We start from the raw sequence: 18,818 nt of genomic DNA, 5'->3' as shown, positions 1-18,818 counted from the left end.
TTGACACGAGCCAGTTATTGGGAAAATTCAGTCCTCAATGTTTGCCCTGTGAATAATAATCATTCATATTCATAATTTTTATTTGGCCAGATGTTACCTATGCAATAACTGAACACAACCATATTTGCCTGAGTTCTGGCATGTAAAAAACAGGGTGGATAGGGGTCAAAGCAGCTATTAATGTTCTAAAAATCTGAAACCCAACTCCAATGTTTCCACTTCCAATCGAGGTGAGTTAGTAAAATAAATATTTTAACAGAGCTGGCAGACTCTGATTTATCTTTCTTTACAGGTTTAATAGCAATCAGGTTTCCTAGGCCTCTGGAAAGCCAGCAGCTGAACAGAAGTGAGGACAACTCCAGTTAGGAGACAACATTGCTTGTGGATCAGGAGAAGTGGAAACACTGGTCTCCACCTGACCCCAATTCCCAAGGCCTTGAATCAGACCCTCCATACCTGTTTACAAAAATTCTGCAGTCATGGATTGGAACCCCACCCCTGTGATGGGAATACCCACCCCATATTTTGTCGTGAGAATCAAATCTACCTGTTCTGGCAGTCTGCTCCAAACTTCTCCTTGTACAACCAGAAATTAAACCTGTGAATAATATTAGCTTTCAGGTGGGAAATTTGACAAATACAAAGATGGAGTTAGAACTCCATGGCATGCTGGGAAATCTGGAATTGCAGGTATCCTGTCTGAAACTGCTCAACCTCAACCAATGTAAGCCACTTATGTTAATATGTAAGCATTTGTCTTATTTTTAGGCCATATGGTTGACATTAAGAGCTTGATGGCTTTGTAGGATCTTTTCAATCTTGGGTAATCCTGTCAGAGATCAAAAGCCATGTTCCCTTTCTAGTCAGTATGTGATTTTCACAGGGAAATGGTGTTTCTCCTGCAAACATGATATTGGTTGCTTACTTCATACAGCACAAACACCAGGCAGGCTTATCTGGCAAATGTATTTTGCACTGACCTGGAAGAACCCTGCTGCCAGGTCCTACTGTAGCCTCAATCCACAAGGCCATCTATAAATCAGGCTGAAGTTCGAGCTTATAAAAGTTGCAGGTTCCTGATTGGTGGTTTTTTCAATTAGTTTATTGAATTATAATTGCTAGATTTTTTCACAAATTCTTCATGAATGAGTGAATCAACATAATCAAGGGGTAAAGACTTCATGAGCCAACCAGTAAATGTGACTGACATGTTGTATCTATGGCACTCTGAAACGTTACAGGCAATTTATGGGCAAGAATCTCTTATGTTAAATTAGGTGCAGAGTTACAGATATTTTATTAAAACAAGTTAAAGTAACAGGTCCTAGCCAAGGAACAAGTGGATTAGGATTTTGTTACAGGATAATATGGGTTTAAGAAAGAAGACAGGTCATTAATACTAAAATTTTCTGCCTTGAAAGAGATGTTCAACCCTCTGCTCAGCACTCATCCATGGAAACTGTGCTGTCACAGTTTAGTAGAGTTTTAATCTTATGTCACACATATGATAGTTGTTTCCTCAAGGATAGATTGCAAGTAAAATCAAACTAAGATCGCTTATCAAAATGGATATTGCAATGTTCAGGTGATGAGAAACAATACGAATCAGAAACATCATCTCATTATACAGACACGATGAAATACGACCAGTGTTTTGCAATAGAAATAAATTTAACAGGTAGTAATTACATTAAAATGCACATTAGCTCCAAATGAAGCACTTTGGATAACATTAGAGCATCAAAACAAATTGAATGAAATTTAGCAGACAGAAACACAAGTTTGTGTCATTTTAAAATAGCGCACTAATGTAGAAAACTAAATAACTAATATATTTTGACTATTTATTGTTAAACTTATTAAATTAGAAAGAACACTTTGGTGAAGTACTGATACAACAGCCGCAATGCAGTAAGCTTTAAAATCTTCCGAATGCATGAAGATCTTTGTAATATATTTCAGATGTTCATGAACCAAAAAATTCTTTTACCAATAAATTATTAGATCTGATAGAATGAAGTTAATTTCCTCTTGAGGTATTACAGATCCTTGACTAAGATTTTCAAGCAAAATTGAAACATTTACCAAAAATCCAACAATTTCCTTATTTACACCAATCAAATCTGTACGGTTATATTTAACTTCTGCTACATACCACCCAGAAACACAAACATTTATATTTGAAAGCTCAAGTTTGAACTGTTTATTTTGTACTGGAAATATTAATGTCATTTGGTTTTCACACTGGAAAGAACCAGCCTTTGCCTTTAAATAAATGCTACACTTTTGGATTTTTGGACTATTTCCATGGTTTCAGTGTTAACAAGGACTCCAAATCTTGTATCCTTTATGAACTCTAGTCTTGATTCACCTGAAGATGTGAACATCTTCAGGAATAAGCCATTTGGCCCCTGAAGCAACTTTTCCATTCAATTTGACCATGACTGATTTGCTTGTGGCCTCAATTGCCTATCCCTGGATACGCTTTGCATTTACCCTTGTTAGTTAACGGTCTGTTTACCTCTGCCTTAAAAATATTCGTAGACCCTGCCTCTATTGCTCTCTGGGGAAGAAAAAATCCACAAACTTATGACTTCTCCTCATCTCCAATTTAAATGGAAGCCCCTTATTTTTAAACTGTAAAAAGAAAGTAAAGTCACCATAGTCCCAGAGGACCTTAGGGTTGCTCTCTCATTAGAGAGATGATTGGTGATGAGTTTAAACTGAGGGTCACCAAGCAAGTTTGAGAAGGCAGGACCTTCATAGTTAGCTCAGTTGTTTGGACAGTTGGTTTGTAATGCACAGTGATGCCAACTCCATAGGTTTGATTCCCATACTGGCTGAGGTTACCATGAAGGGCTCCCCTTCTTAACCTCTCCCCTCACTTGAGGCATGCTGACCCTCAGGCTAAACCACCACCAGTCATCTCTCTCTAATGAGATAACAGGCCTATGGTCCTCTGGGACTCTGGCAACTTTACCTTTACCTCCACATTACCATTTCATTATTCATACACTCGAACACCCAGATCCCTCTGTGCCTCAGACTTCTACAATCTCCCTGTATTTAAATAATACGCTGCTTTTCAGTTCTCCTTGCCAAAATGGAAAAGTTCACATTTTCCCACGTTATATTCCATCTGATAACATTTTGCTCTCTCACTTTTTCTCCACAACTTACTTTCCTATCTATTTTTCTGTCCTCAGCAAATTAATAAACTTATATTTAGCCTCTGCATCCAAGTCATTAACACAGATTGTAAATAGTTAGGACCCCAAACACTTATCCCTGTTTCACACCACTCATTATATCTTGCCCAGATGAAAATAGCTAATTTATGTCTACTCTCTATTTCCTGTCTGCTAATAACCTATTTTCTACCTGTGCTGAAATTCTAAGCCCGAACCTACCACAGCCTATATTTCATTCAGTAACTTTTGATGTGGCTCCTTGTCAAATGTATCCACTATCTCAGCAGTCACTTCTTTTAAGACCTAGGACAAAATCCACCAGGACCTGGGTACTTGTCAGCTTTTAGTTCTAATAATTTTCTCACTATCCTTCATATGAATTGTAATTGTTTTATGTACTTCCTTTCGTTTCTTGACTCACAAGTATTACTTTGATGTTATTTGTACTAAGAAATGGAAAATATAGAATGCGAGTAAGCTTGCAGGGAACATAAAAACTGACTGTAAAAGTTTCTAAACACATTCGAAGAGAAAATGATTGGCGAAGTCAAATGTATATCCCTTACAGTCTGAAACAGGGTAACAGCAAAGAAATAGCTGACCAACTAAATAATGTTCACAAAGATGGACACAAATAGATTTTTTCTTTAAAAATAATCTCAGGAGCCACGTGGTACAGTTCAATAATAATTTACTGAGCCAACGTTGGGAGAGTCTACCCCAGAAAAGATTCGAAGGTAGCACTCTAGCTCAATGAGGATTGATCAGATATTAATACATTGTAAGTCATGTAGGCAGTTCTTTACTCAGTTTTCAAAATGGTCTGTTTAAGATAAATACCTTGTTTATTTTCACATAATCCAAAAGTGGCAAGGTGCCTGTTACCTCTGGTCCCACTACTCTCTATCTTCCCGGGTGTCATCTTATCTCTTTGAAGCCCATCCTTCATTCTCAACCTTGAACAAATCCCATTGTTTTGTCTTTCTCGGCATGGTACTACGTCATCCTCATGTTCCATTTCCAAATTAAGCCTCAGGGTTAGTGTTGTTCCAGCCACGTTGAATTTTCACAGAAACTGTCTGCTGCACCAGCATCTGAGTGCGTTTATTTGGTTTAAATCATTTTCTTTTAATCTGACTACTTTCTTGAATAAAAATAAATGAAAGATGAATCTTAAATAATTTATATGATCATTGCTAATGAAATTAACTAAAACTGTCCATCTTATTCTAATCGCAGCTTCAACTTCATGTGGATTTATAGGTTAACTCATTCATGCCCAAATTGCCCCGTAACAATACACAGTCACTAGAAAATTCACACACTGAAAGACATGTAGGGGGTGTGGCCTTCTGCATGAACCAAGGAAATCCCTAGCTTTCAATCAATTTCGCAAGGCGTGTGGCAGAAACAGCCATTGGTATAGTCAGTGCGGTAGGGCAATGGCTGATGCAGTTACAAAGAGCCACTCAATGGCCCAGATAGACTGTGCATGTGGAGTACCTTCAAGGTCCAATAAAGGCCATCTCAGTTCTCACTAAAAGCCTATGCATGCCATAAACCAGAATCTGCTAGTGTCCACGATAGGTCGAATGTTGCTGAACATATCTTGCTGTCAACCTTGTGGAAAATGTCATTGCTTTCATTTTGTCTGAAATGTTTGCGAAATTACAAATCATCTGTCCTCAGAAACTGATGAATATTAGTTATTGGCAAGTATTAACACAGGGCAAGTGCCAATGTGAAATTTAAAAAAGGTACCCACAGAGAAGTAAAGATATGGCTACACGTATGAATGTAAAACTGTTGTATACAACTGTTCACCAATTCCATGTGTAGGATCAACAGTGCTGGAATGCAAGTACAAACAATCTGCCTGGAAAGATGTTCTACATGGTAGACACTATTGGACTCGCAATTGCAGCATACCAGCATGTCACGATTTCATACCAATCAAATCCAGAACTGGCAGACCAGTGGAATCAGTCCGACATTAGGGACACAACAGAAATTGCAGCAGACTCTTTAAGAAACACATGCAGAACTGAACATGAAAGAAGAACAGAATGCTTCACTGTTTTCTATAGTAGTGGAGCTAAAGTTTAAGCTCTCTGCTGTGGACTGGAACATGAAAGTTGAAGAGGTAAAGGCTAAACAATTAGCTCAGGATAGTAACACATTTGGAAGTACCATTTCTGAGAGGATAAATTATTTAGGATTAACTCTGCTCAATTCACAAAGATGAATTGAAGTGCTGTAAGATAAAGAAAAGAAGCAGGGTGAACCTAAGATGTGTACCATCAATCTAATGAAAAGGTTGCCAGTTTACAGGAAAATCTGGAGCAATGCACATGTAAAACAGATGAAAGTCCACAGGGATAGTAGGAACTGCAGATGCTGGAGAATCCGAGACAACAAGGTGCAGGGCTGGATGAACACAGCAGGCCAAGCAGCATCATAGGAGCAGAAAGGCTGATGTTTCGGGCCTAGACCCTTCATCCTTTTCTGATGTGTTCATCCAGCCCTGCACCTTGTTGTCTCTGAAAGTCCACAGGAGCAGCGACAAAACATTAGTTTGAGCTCATAGCAATGCTGGTGCAAATAATGTTCCTTCAAAAAACAAATATATATTATTCCTGGGATAGTCTTTCAGAAATAAGTTTCAGTAATCACACTCCAATGAAAAAACTCAAGCTGGACATATATTAAACCAAAAGGTGAAGGCAGTCCAGTTTAAAAGCAAACAAAAAGAAAAATGAAGGTGAAAAGGTTACACAGTTAGTCAAAGGAAACAACCAACTGGACTAAACTTTGATTGGAACATTTAGAGTGTAAAACCAGCAACTGCTGGAAACTATTAAGGAACAAAATAGTAAATGCCAATAAGATTTGAACCACTCAAGGCAACTTAAGAAAGGAGCTCAGTCAGTTGTTAATCTGGTGCAAAATGTGGCCGGAGTGCATTAGGGTAAGCAAATTCTGGAACAGACTGCTCAACTCCTAATGCCAATGCCATCTGCACCATCTACTGTAATCACAGAATCCCTACAGTCTGTAATGGCTGCAACATTCCAGAACATACTCTTCAAGAATGACTAAGAAACCCATTTGTATTTTTTAAAAAAACTTTTAACTTTCTTTGGTCTCACTTCTTAGTTCTAATCTGTGTATATGTGTATTACATGAGTACTTGTTCTTGGATTTAGTAACTAGTGAATTCACTCTTATACAAACTCAAGAAAACCTGGTTAAATCAGTCCTGTTCAAAACCTAAATGAATTTGGTTTGGGAAAAAAAGTCCACAAAGGAAGGATCCATTTCAAATTAACTATGTTGCAACCAACTGAGGGGTTGGGTGATCAGGAAGGGGAATGAATGTATCCCTCCTTGCCCAAGAGTTTAATGATTTGGGGGAATCCGTCTTGTGACAACATAAACGTCACAACTTTAAGGACTTCATAGAGTCATGCATCTCAGAAACTGGGCCTTCTGTCCACTCGTCCATGCTGACTAGGTATCCTAAACTGATCTAGTCCCATTTGCCTGTGTTTGACCCGTATCCTTGGAAACCTTTCCTGTTCATGTACCTGTCCAAATACTTTTAAATGTTGTAAATGTACCCGCCTCTACCACTTCCCCTGGCAGCTCATCCCATACATGCATCACCCTCTGTGTGAAAAAGTTGCCTCTTACATCCCTTTTAAACCTTTCCACTTTCATCTTAAACCTATGCCCTCTAGTTTGGACTCCCCTACCCTTGGAAAAAGCTTTGGCTACTCATAGAGTCATAGAGATGTACAGCATGGAAACAGATCCTTCAGTTCAATCCGTCCATGCCGACCAGATATCCTAAATTAATCTAGTCACATTTGCCAGCATTTGGCGCATATCCCTCTAAACCCTTCCCATTCATGTACCCATCCAGATGTCTTTTAAATGCTGTAATTGGACCAGCCTCCACCATCTCTTCTGGCAGCTCATGCTGCGCACACACCATCCTCTGCATGAAAAAGTTGCCCCTCAGGTCCCTTTGCTTTACTATGCCCCTCATGATTTTATAAACCTCTATAAGGTCATGCCTCAGCCTCCGACGCTCTAGGGAAAGAAGTCCCAGCATGTCCAGCCTCTATTTATAATTCAAACCCTCCAATCCTGGCAACATCCTTGTAATTTTTGTCTGTACTCTTTCTAGTTTAACAACATCCTTTTTATATTTCATGCATTGAGAGGATCAGCAACAACTCTTTCTGGAATAAATTGTTTCCTGAGATGAAAGGATCAAGGAGAAACTGTTCTAAGGGAATTAAAAACAACATGCTAATTAACCGTCCCTGGGAAAAAGGAGTTAAAGCAACATAAACAAGCTGTTTCCTAGGAGAGTGGAGGTGACACTGCTTGATGACCTGCTGTGTCGTGACATATGGGCAATGAAGACTGCTTGCAAAAGGAATGTCCTGAAGTAAAGGAGTTAATTGTAACACAGGCTGCTTTAAACAGCTAATACTGATCGTGACAAGGAACAAGGAGCTACTTCTGATAAGAAGCCAAGCCACAGACTTGAGATCTCCAGAAGGGTAATCAATGTTAGGGATGAAAGAGTGTACAGGATCATCGATAATGTCACATCACAAACTTGAAAGACAGAAAACTGCACAAGAATCCAACACCAGAATCTCCTTAGCAGAACTTAAAGAACGACACTGCACAAGAATCAAATCCTGGATACTTAAGAGACAGGCATTGTTGTTTGGAATCATAGCTAATTTCCACCATTAATTGGATAATAGCCAAGTTGAGTTGCGAGGCTTCATTTGATTACTTGAGAGGTCTTATTTTGGTTGCTACATGTAATAAAGTTAAATTATTGCTTGAGTACTTGAGCGATTGTGAGAATAAGTAACTGAATTAAAGTTAACTTGGGGTGATTTATACATAACAAACTGGGGAGGTTCACTCAGAGACTGGTTGTTTTAATATGCAGCGAGGCCTAGACAACATTCAGGTTTGGGCTAATAAGCAGCTACTAATACTTGCACCGTACAAGTACCACACAATCACCATTTCCAAGATTCACTTGCCTGAATTATTACAATCCTAACAGCAGTCAAGAATCATAGAATCATGGGATCCCTGCAGTGCAAATAGAGGCCATTTGGCTCATCGAGTCTGCATTACTCCTCAGAAGAGCATCCCATCTGTCCCAAATCCCACACCCTATCTCTGTAATGGCAGCATTGTGGCTCAGTGGTTAGCACTGTTGCCCCACAGCGCCAGGGAACCAAGTTTGATTCCAGCCTTGGACGGCTGCCTGTGCGGAATTTGAACAATTCTCCCCGTGTCCGCGTGGGTTTCCTCCGGGTGTTCCAGTTTCCTCCCACAGTCCAAAGATGTGCAGGTTAGGTGGATTAGCCATGCTAAATTGCTCCATTGTGTCCAGGGATATGCTCACTAGGTGGGTTAGCCATGGGAAATGCAGGGTTACAGGGATAGGGTTGGGGGTGGGTCTGGGTGGGATGCTCTTCAGAGGGTCAGTGTGGAATTGATGGCCTGCTTCCACACTGTAGGGATTCTATGATTCTACAAACCCCCTATTTACCATGGCCAATCTACCTAACCATGGATGTTACTGGCAATTTAGCATGGCCCATCCAACTAACCTGCAAATCTTTGAAATGTGAGAGGAAATCGGAGTACCCATCGGAAACCACGCAGACATGGATAGAATATGCAAACTGAACATAGACAGTTGCCCAAAGTTGGCATGGAACCCAGGTCCCTGGCAGCTCCACACCATTCAGGACATAGCAGCCTGTTTAATCACCCCCTAACCGACCACCTTCAGTATTCACTAACCCCGCCACAAATGCACAATGGCGGCATTTAGTACCATCTACAAGATGCAGTGAAGGAACTCACCACAATTCCTGCAACAGCACCTTCCAAATCGATGATCTCTACTTCCTTGATGGGCAAGAGTAGCAGGTGTATGACAGTACCATTATCTTTAAGTTCCCTCCGAGCCATATACCTGATGTGAAACTATATCACCATTCCTTTGCAGTTGCCAGTTCACAATTTTGGAACTCCTAACATGACGGGCGGCAGCAGTTCAAGAAGGCAGCACCTTCTCAAAGGCAATTAAAAATGGGGAATAAATTATGAGTTGGCCAGCAAAAGCCTACATCCTGTGACGGTAGAAAGAAACTAACTTTTTATCTTGTTTAAATTATATAATTGTTTTTAAATTGTATAATTGATTTTAAAACTAAACTAGCTGCATAATTTCACGCTTCGCGAACCATTCTGAGGACAAGGTAGATTCATGAATCTAACTTTACAGCCTCTTTTCTGAGAGAATTAACTCGTGTCAGTGAAGAAGCCCTGAATGAGCTAGGTGGCTTAAAAGCGCAGTTCTCATTCCAAATTTTACCTTTCCCAGATGAAAATTTAATGGACATGTCTGCCTGAGCCAATTGTAAATCGCTCCCCTTGGATGCATCAAAAGTAGCACTGGCACTGACCCGCCAGTAGGTTGTCTGCTCGCTCTTTTAATTGGGCAACAGAAATGTGAAAGAACCTGGAGCCTTCAGAAACAAAAATCATGAGCCACAAAAATAAATGTTTGATTTTTATTGAACAATAAGTAAAACATGACATTTATTTCCTTACCCTTTGTACAAGTGAACAAAGTGGTATTATTCTCAATTTCTTCAAAATTTACAAAATATTTCCTACTAACATCTAAACAGTAAATTTTGCAAGGATGCAAACTGAATCAAATCCTGGTTAAAACAAGTATGGCTTGGAGAATCAAATCAAATCAAATTTTCTAGTGTTTTAATATAAGCTGAAATAACAGCCTCATTAAAACACAGATTTCAACTTCTAAGCAGTGTGACTGCAGTAGAACTCTGTTTTGTTTATTTCATATTGAAACTTGGAAGGAATTAAATTACTCTTCCATCTATGAACATTTTTAAAAATCGACATTACTGGGCACAATTTAGGATCTGGTCTCAAGAAAGTACTAACGTACTGCATGGACTAATGATCAATTCAGCCAACCTTTGAATTTGATGTTGAGTTCAGAAGGTCAAAGTGTTTACTCAATACAGGAGTGATGTGGGTGTGAGCCTTAACTTTTTAATTATTTGACCCAGTCATTTTGGACTCAAAAGGAAAATGCTTTCTGCACATGTTGGAAATCTGAAATAAAAACAAAAATTGCTGGGATTACTTAGCAGTTCTGTCAGTTTCTTTGGAGAGAGAAACAATGCTAACATTTCAATTTTGATGCTCTGATGAAAGATCACAGTTTTGAAACATTAACTCTGTTCCTTTCTCTACATATGCAGCCAGACCTGAAGTTTATTCCCAAAATTTTCAGTTTTTATTTCCCACATTGATGCCTATGGTGCTAGCTTCCTACGATGTTATAATGAAGATGAAAGGAAGCTCAAGCAACAATATAATAACCTTTGACCCAGAAGCAGTATGTTAAAGGTTTGTAATTTGTTTAAAGTGTTTCAGAAAACTACAATTGTTTAAAAAATAAGTTTTAAAAAGACTTATAAGTGTTTGCATCAAACGTAAAAGGGTCCATGTGACATGGTGTCTCTTGATCTTGAAGGTGTATAAAAAGAAAGAAAGATAAGGAACAAAAATAACTATGTTGCCAGACACAAAGAAGAGCTGCAGCAGAGGGAGAACAAAAGGTACACGCACAAGGAGCTGTGCATTTGCAATGCAATTAAACTGGACAGAAAGGCACATAGGGTTAGGGCGGGGATTGTAAACTGAAAAATTGTACGGCTTTTGTTTCAGTCTTGCTACAACTAACAAGACTATTTCACAGGGGTTATTATTTAACAGGGGTTATTAAAAGCGTCAGACAAAGGAGTCCCTAGGGAATCGGTGCCATCAAGATTGTAGGAAATCAACCGATTCAGCAGAATTGTGCAGTTTAAATGATGACCATCTCCAAGGACTTTGGTACAATACAAATATTAGTGAACACAACTCAGGACCTGAACTGATTGAGTGGGGAAAGATCCTAACCAAAAATGAGTTGGAGAACCTTGGACCATTAGATGGTGTCATTTACGTTACAGGTACTCGCGGTCCTGTAGGATGTATAATTGTTGTATTGACCATTTAATGTGAAATTTGTCTTTTTATTTAAATTATCATTCGTCACTTCATAGAGTCATAGAATCCCTACAGTGTGGAAGCAGGCCATCCGGCCCATCTAGTCCACACTGACCCTCTGAAGAGCATCCCACTCCATCTCTGTAATCCTGCGTTTCCCGTGGCTAATCCACCTAGCCTACACAACCCTGGATGCTATAGACAATTTAGCATGGCCAATCCACCTAATCTGCATACATTTGGACTGCTGGGGGAAACCACACCACTTGGGGAAAACCCACACCGACATGGGGAGAATGTACAAACTCCACACAGACGGTCGCCTGAGGGTAGAATCAAGCTTGAACCCTGGCGCTGTGAGGCAGCAGTGCTAACCCCTGAGTCACTCTGCCACCATGGCTAATTAACATTTAATGTAAATTGGAATCACTGTAAATTAAAATAGCTGTGATATAAAGTTATACCTTTGTTGTAATTTATTCATTTTGTAAGTTATTTGGTCAATGTGTCATTTTAGATTACAGTTTACCCACAGGGATTGTAACAACAGCACCTTCCTTTTAATTAGGCACTTTACAGCCCTCCAAACTCATCAATGAATTCATAAATTTAATGTCCTCAGTACTGCACCATCTTTTCTGGACAACGGCTGTTGGTAACGGTTCTACAGTGTGCAGCTGGAGGAACACAGCAGGCCAGGTAGCATCAGAGGAGCAGGAAAGTTGATGTTTCAGGTCGGGACTCTTTCTTCAGAAATGGGCCGAAGTGATTACCAGGGGGTTGCAGTGGGAGGGAGATCCACTGAGGTCTTTCTGGACGGAGGAGGATAACTTCTTCAAGGTGGGGATCCTTGGAAGAAGCTTCGCAGCGGGGTTATAACTCACCCAGAGATAGTAAGAACTGCAGATGCTCAAGTCAGAGATAACACAGTGTAGAGCTGGAGGAACACACAGGCCAGGGGATGCCCATTTCTGAAGAAGGGTCCTGACCTAAAACGTCAAGTTTCCTGCTTCTCTGACGCTGCCTGGCCTGCTGCGTTCCTCCAGCTCCACACTGCGTTATCTCTGACTCCAGCATCTGCAGTTCTTACTATCTCTGGGTAATAGTTCTGCTGTTTACACCACCTCTAGACCAACCTCTTTTTTTCATTACCAGTCCCATTAACATCTCCTTTTGCCTTAGATCATTATTCCTTTTGTCAGTTAATCATTCTATCCTCCACCTCCACATTTTCTTTTTGTTCTTTCTGCCTCTCCCACATTCCCTACTTGGTATTTATTTAAGACCCGTTACATCCCTGACTTCCCAGTTTCAAAGACAGTATTGACTTGAAGTGTTAACTCTGTTTCTTTCTCCACAGGTGCTACCAAACCTTCTGAGAATGTCAAACATTTCTATTTTTATTTCACAGTATTTTGCTTTTTGTGATGTGTTTCCTGTACCTTCTAACTTTGTGCTCTTGCTAAGTGAATTGAAGAGGTGAATGAACAATTAAGTGGATTTCAAGCACTATGGTATACACGTAGATGATAAATAACACAACATAATTGCAAATTCTTTCTTTGTCATTGACAGATAAGTGACCAGTTTACCAACCATTAATCATAAGTATGTATTAGATTTTGGATTTTTGACACATTACTTTTGAGGTGTTATATTTCTGGGGAATATTTTTAGTTACATGAATATTACTAACTGGAATTAAAACATCCTTTGCATAAATACACAAACCACCTCCTCAGGAAATAGAAACTAAATGTGTAGAGGACTGCGTGCCAATGACATTAATCTGAGTCAAAAACAGAAATTGCTGGAAAAGCTCAGCAGTTCTGGCAGCATCTGTGGAGAAAAATCAGAGGTAATGACCCTGGGTGGCACAGTGGTTAGCACTGCTGCCTCACAGCGCCAGGAACCTGGGTTCAATTCCACCCTTGGGCGACTGTCTGTGTGGAGTCTGCACATTCTCCCCGTGTCTGCGTGGGTTTCCTCCGGATGCTCCGGTTTCCTGCACAGTCCAAAAATGTGCAGGCTAGGTGGATTGGCTGTGCTACATTGCCTGTAGTGTTCAGGGATGTGTAGATGAGGTGGGTTATAGGGGGATGGGTTTGGGTGGGTGTTCTGAGGGTCAGTGTGGACTTGTTGGGCAGGAGGGCCTGTTTCCACACTGTGGGGATTCTATGTTTCGAATGACTCCTCGTCAGAATTGATGGTAGCTCGGAAAGTGTCAGTTTATATGCAGAAAATAGGGTGGGGGAGGAATTAGGGAGTAAATGGTAGGTGGGAATAGAGCCCAAAGAGAAAAAAGAACAGTGTCAGATAAATGAGTGGATAACAATCTGGCGAGCAGAGTAAATAGCTATTAATGGAGACTATTAGTGGCTAACAATGCATTGTGTGTATTAGCAGAATATGTGACCCTGAGCTTCCAGCTGCCTGCCACTTCAACACATCATCGTGTTCCCTGGCCAACATCTCTGCTTCAGTAAAAACTGAAAGAACGGTGGATGTTGTAAATCAGAAACGTAAACAGAAATTGCTGCAAAAGCTCAGCAGTTCTGAGGAACAGTCACTTGACCCAAAATGTTAACTCTGATTTCTCTACAGATGCTGCAAGACCTGCTGAGCTTTTCCAGAAATTTCTGTTTTTATCTCTGTCTCAGGCTTGCTGCAGTGCTCCAGTGAAGCTCAATGCTAGCTGGAAGAATAGCAGCATATTTTCCTCTTGGGGATCCTTCAGCCTTCTGACTAAATATGGAGTTCTATAAACTTAGGGCTTGAGCTCTCCCATGTCCTTTCACCAAACCCCACACACCAGGCTTTCTTATCACATGGTCTGTTATTACACACAGCCCATTGTTAGCCACTAACAGTCCCCATTAATAGCTGTTCATCCTCCTAACCAGATCATTATCCACTCCTTTGTCCATCAAACCGTTCTTCACTCTCTATCCTCATTTATCATTTACTCCTTGCTTCCTTCCCCCACCCTATCTTCCGTAAATAAACTGACATTTTCCCAGCTACTATCAGTTCTGAGGAAGGGTCCACTGGACCCAAAACATTAACTCTGATTTCTCTCCACAGATGCTGCCAAACCTGCTGAGCTTTTCTAGCAATATCTGCTTTTGTTACTTATTTACAGCATCTGCAGTTCTTTCTGTTTTTAAATTAATCCAAGTGTTCCCCAACTGAAAATTTTGGAAGTACCGGGAGATCCATTCCCAACTGAAGTCTAGGTCTTAAGAGTTCAAGTTGGGTGACTCTGACCTCTACAAGGAATCTCGGTATGATCTTTGCAAAGCCATCAAGGATTCTAAGAGACAATACCAGACTAAACTGGAGTCCCAAACTAACTACACGGCCACAGGTCGATTGTGGCAAGGTGGGCACGACATACGGCACGGTGGCTCAGTAGTTTAGCACTGCTGCCTCACGGCATCAAGGATCTGGGTTCAATTCCACTCTCGGGCGACCATCTGTGTAGAGTTTGCACATTCTCCCCGTGTCTGCATGGGTTTCCTCCGGGTACTCCGGTTTCCTCCCAGTCCAAAGATGTGCAGGCTAGGTGGATTGGCCATGCTAAATTGCCCATAGTGTTCAGGGATGTGTAAATCAGGTGGGTTATAGGGGAATGGGTCTGGGTGGGATGTTCTGTGAGTCGTTGTGGACTTGTTGGGCTGAAGGGCCTGTTTCCACACTGTAGGGATTCTAAGCCATTCTTCTAAGTCTAAGTCATAACGGGCTGCAAAGTGATATAGAGCAGAATCGCTGATAACAATGCATCCCTCCCCGATGAACTCCCTGCATTCTATGCTCCCTTTGAACAGAAGGACAGTGAAACGATGTCACCTTCCCCAACAGCCTCAGGTGCACGTGTATCCACAGTCACTGTCACAGACATCAGATTGGCTTTCTTGAGGTGAACCCATCGAAACCAACTGGCCTGGATGAAGTCCTCAACCATGCAGTCAGATCCTGCGCAGACCAGCTGGCAGGAGTATTCATAGACATCTTTAACTTCTCCTTACTCCGAAGTGAGGTTCCCACCTGCTTCAAGAAGACCACTATCATCCTGGTGCCAAAGAAAAATCAGGCAAAGTGCCTCAATGACTACTGCCTGGTGACTCTGACATCCATCATTATGAAGTGCTTTAAGAGGTTAATAATGGCACACATGAATTCCAGCCTTCAAGATTGTCTTGATCGACTGCAATTTGCCTAACATTGTAATAGATCCACAGCAGACGCCATCTCCCTCGCCCTACACTCATTCCTGGAGCACCTGGATAACAAGAACATCTACGTCAGACTCCTATTTATTGACTTCAGCTCCACCTTCAACACCATAATTCCAATCAAATTCATCTCCAAACTCTGCAACCTCGGACTCTGCTCCCCCATCTTCAACTGGATCCTTGACTTATTGACCCGCAGACTGCAATGAGTAAGCATAGGCGACAAAACCTCCTCCTCGATAATCCTCAACATCAGTGGTCCCCAAGGCTGTGCACTCAGCCCTTTACTATTCCCCTTATACACTAACGAATGTGTGGCCAAATTCAGCTCTAACTCCATTCACATACTTACTAATGACACCACCATAGTCAGTTGGATTTCAGATGCTGATGTGGAGGTAGTCGAGTGCTTCAAGTTCCTAGGAGTAAATATCACCAACAATCTGTCCTGGTCCATCTGCATTAATGCTACAGTCAAGAAAGCACACCAACACCTCTACTTTCTTAGAAGGCTAAGGAAATTTGGCATGTCCAAATCTGGATACATCATAGCTTGGTAAGGCAAATGCTCTGCCCAAGCCTGCAAGAAATTACACAGAGTTGTGAATGCAGCCCAGTCCATCACGAAAACCAGCCTTCCTTCCATTGACTTTGTATACTTCCCGCTGCCTTGGGAAAGCAGCCAACATATCCAAAAACTCTGCTCCCTGAGGTTATACTCTCTTCCACTCTCTTCCATCGGGCAGAAGATACAAATGTTTGAAAACATATACCAACCAATTCAAGAACAGCACCTTCCTTGCTGTTATAGAAACAGGCCCTTCGGTCTATCCAGTCCACGCTGACCATAATCGTAAACTAATATAAACCCACCTGACTGCGCTTCACCCATGTCACTCCAAAACTTTCCTATTCATGAACTTATCCAAATGTCTTTTAAATACTGTATCTTACCTGCATCCACCACTTTCTCTGGCAGTTCATTCCACACACAAGTCATAATTTACGTAAAAACGTTGCCCCTCGTGTCCTTTTTAAGTCTTGCACCTTAAAAATATCCCCCCTAGTCTTGAAATCCCCCACACTAGGGAAAAGACACCTGCCATTCACCTTATCTATACTGCTCATGATTTTATAAACCTCTGTAAGGTCACCACTCAATCTCCTACACTCCAGTGAAAAAAGTCCCAGCCTAACAAACCTCTTCTTATAAATCAAACCCTCCATCCCTAGCAACATCCTGGTAAATCTTTTCTGAACCCTCTTTAGCTTAATAACATCCTTCCTATAACAGAGCGACCAGAGCCAGAGACAATTCACAACTGTGTGGCCAAATTCCACTACAACTCCATTTACAGGTTTGCTGATGACACCACAATCGTCGGTTGGATCTCAAACAATGACGAGACAGAATACAGGAAAGACATTGAGTGCTCAAGGGCAATGATGTAAAGACAACAATCTCTCTCTCAATGTCAGCAAAAGGAAGGAACTGGTCACTGACTTCAGGAATCGGAGTGGAGGACACATCCCTGCCTGCGTCAATGGTATTGAGGTGTAGATGGTCGTGAGCATCAGGTTCCTGGCAGTGATGATCACCAACAATCTGTCCTGGTGCACTCATGTCAACATGACGATCAAGGAAGCACAACAATGTCTCTACTTCCTCAGGAGGCTAACAAAACTCAGCACGTCCACAAGAACTCTTATCAATTTTTATAGATTCACCATAGAAAGCGTCCTATCGGAATGCATCACGGAGTGGTTTGGCAACTGCTCTTCCAAAGACCGCAGAAAACTACAGAGCGTTGTGAACACAGCCCAGTCAATCATGCAAACCAGCCTTCCATCCATGCACTCCATCTATACTTCCCGCTGCCTCAAGAAAGCAACCAACATAATCAAAGACACCTCCCACCTTGGTTATATTCTCTACTACCCTCTTCTGTTGGGCAGAAGATATAAAAGTTTCAATGCATGTATGAATACATTCAAGAGCAGCTTCTTCTTACCCATGGTTATGAGGCTTTTGAATGGAGCTCTCAAATATTAATTCTGATCTTTCTCTCTCTCTGTGAACCTTCTCTGAGGCTGTAACATTGTATTCTGCACTTTGTTCTGCTACCCTGATGCACTTTGTCTGGTACAATCTGCCTGTATAGCACACAAAACAATACTTTTCACTGTTTCTCAGTGTATTTGATAACAATGAATCAATCAATACTCCAGAAGAAGCCTCACTAGCATCCTGTACAACCTCAACATGACATCCTAATTCCTATACTCAAAAATCTGAGCAATGAAGACAAACAGGTTAAACGCCTTCTTAACCAATCAGACTTATGAATGGACTTCTCATATATCAGATCTTTCTTTGTACTTTCTCTATAGCTGTAACACTATATTCTGCACTCTGTCCTATTACCCTGATGTACTTGTGTAAGGTATGATTTGTCTGAATAGCACATAAAACAATACTTTTTTTACTGTATCTCAGCTCATGTGACAATAATAAATCAAATCATCGAACGTATTCAAACTATAAAAGACATCACGTAATTTCTTATCCCTGTTGCAGGTAACAGGATCAGTTGAATATCTTATGCATTCTAGCTGATTATTCTGATCTGATGTTTAAGAATATTTACAATCTTAGAGTTGTCCAATAAAGGAACCAAATAAGCTTATAGCAATATTTATCAATAGAAAATTGAAATATGATTCTTCCAAACAGATACCAACTGAGCATGTTATATAATCATGGAGGTGCCCTTTTGACTCATGTGAATCATTTTACCCTTGCTATTAATAAATGTTAAATGATGCTAGATAATACTGCTAACAGGGCTATTTCTAGCTTCCAAATAATTTCAGCCTCAGCTCTTGGCTATACAATCTTCATGTCATCTTTCCAAAATTATTAATCTATCACTTGCAAATCAACAGTATTCACTTCAAGAACACAGGCCCACAGTCAGCATTTTACATTATACATTCACGATATTAAAGTAAACATCACGGCAAAGATTATAGTGTCCAATATGTGATATACAGAAATATTTTAGCAGAATGAAGGCTACCTGATGTCTTTCTGTCATTGTGATTCTAGATCTCTAAGCTGTTAATGAATGTGTTACAAGCTCATTTCCTAACTTTAGAGGTATCATTACAGTAAAATAATGATTCTCAGGCTTTCAATTTCAAAAGCTAGATTTGAGGAATTGAAGATAGATTGCCACTTCCT

The 18,818-nt window shown here is 40.6% G+C and overlaps 2 protein-coding genes across 5 annotated transcripts in view; both read right to left on the bottom strand.

Annotated features, from left to right (window-relative positions):
- Positions 1–9,215, bottom strand: part of mcm8 (minichromosome maintenance 8 homologous recombination repair factor) — a 143,301-nt gene extending 134,086 nt beyond the window's left edge. Inside the window, exon 1 of the mRNA XM_048600905.1 lies at positions 9,108–9,215. Within this exon, the coding sequence (XP_048456862.1) occupies positions 9,108–9,215 (108 nt within the window). The remainder of the gene's footprint in view (positions 1–9,107) is intronic.
- Positions 9,216–9,806: 591 nt separating this feature from the next.
- The window catches only part of shld1 (shieldin complex subunit 1), a 34,277-nt gene continuing 25,265 nt past the window's right edge, over positions 9,807–18,818 (bottom strand). For 3 of the 4 annotated variants that reach the window (XR_007262898.1, XR_007262897.1, XM_048601133.1), the window contains one exon: positions 9,955–10,397. Coding sequence is in view for 1 of the 4 variants with exons in the window: in XM_048601133.1 (XP_048457090.1) it covers positions 10,363–10,397 (35 nt within the window). In the remaining 3 variants the exon portion in view is untranslated. Of the gene's footprint in view, positions 10,398–18,818 lie in introns of all 4 variants that reach the window. The other variant, XR_007262896.1, reaches the window with a different exon arrangement.

The sequence above is a fragment of the Rhincodon typus genome, chromosome 9, assembly GCF_021869965.1.
Source record: "Rhincodon typus isolate 14 chromosome 9, sRhiTyp1.1, whole genome shotgun sequence".
Taxonomy (NCBI): Eukaryota; Metazoa; Chordata; class Chondrichthyes; order Orectolobiformes; family Rhincodontidae; genus Rhincodon; species Rhincodon typus.
The sequence above is the reverse complement of the archived record's forward strand: the minus strand, read 5'-3'. Positions and strand labels throughout refer to the sequence as shown.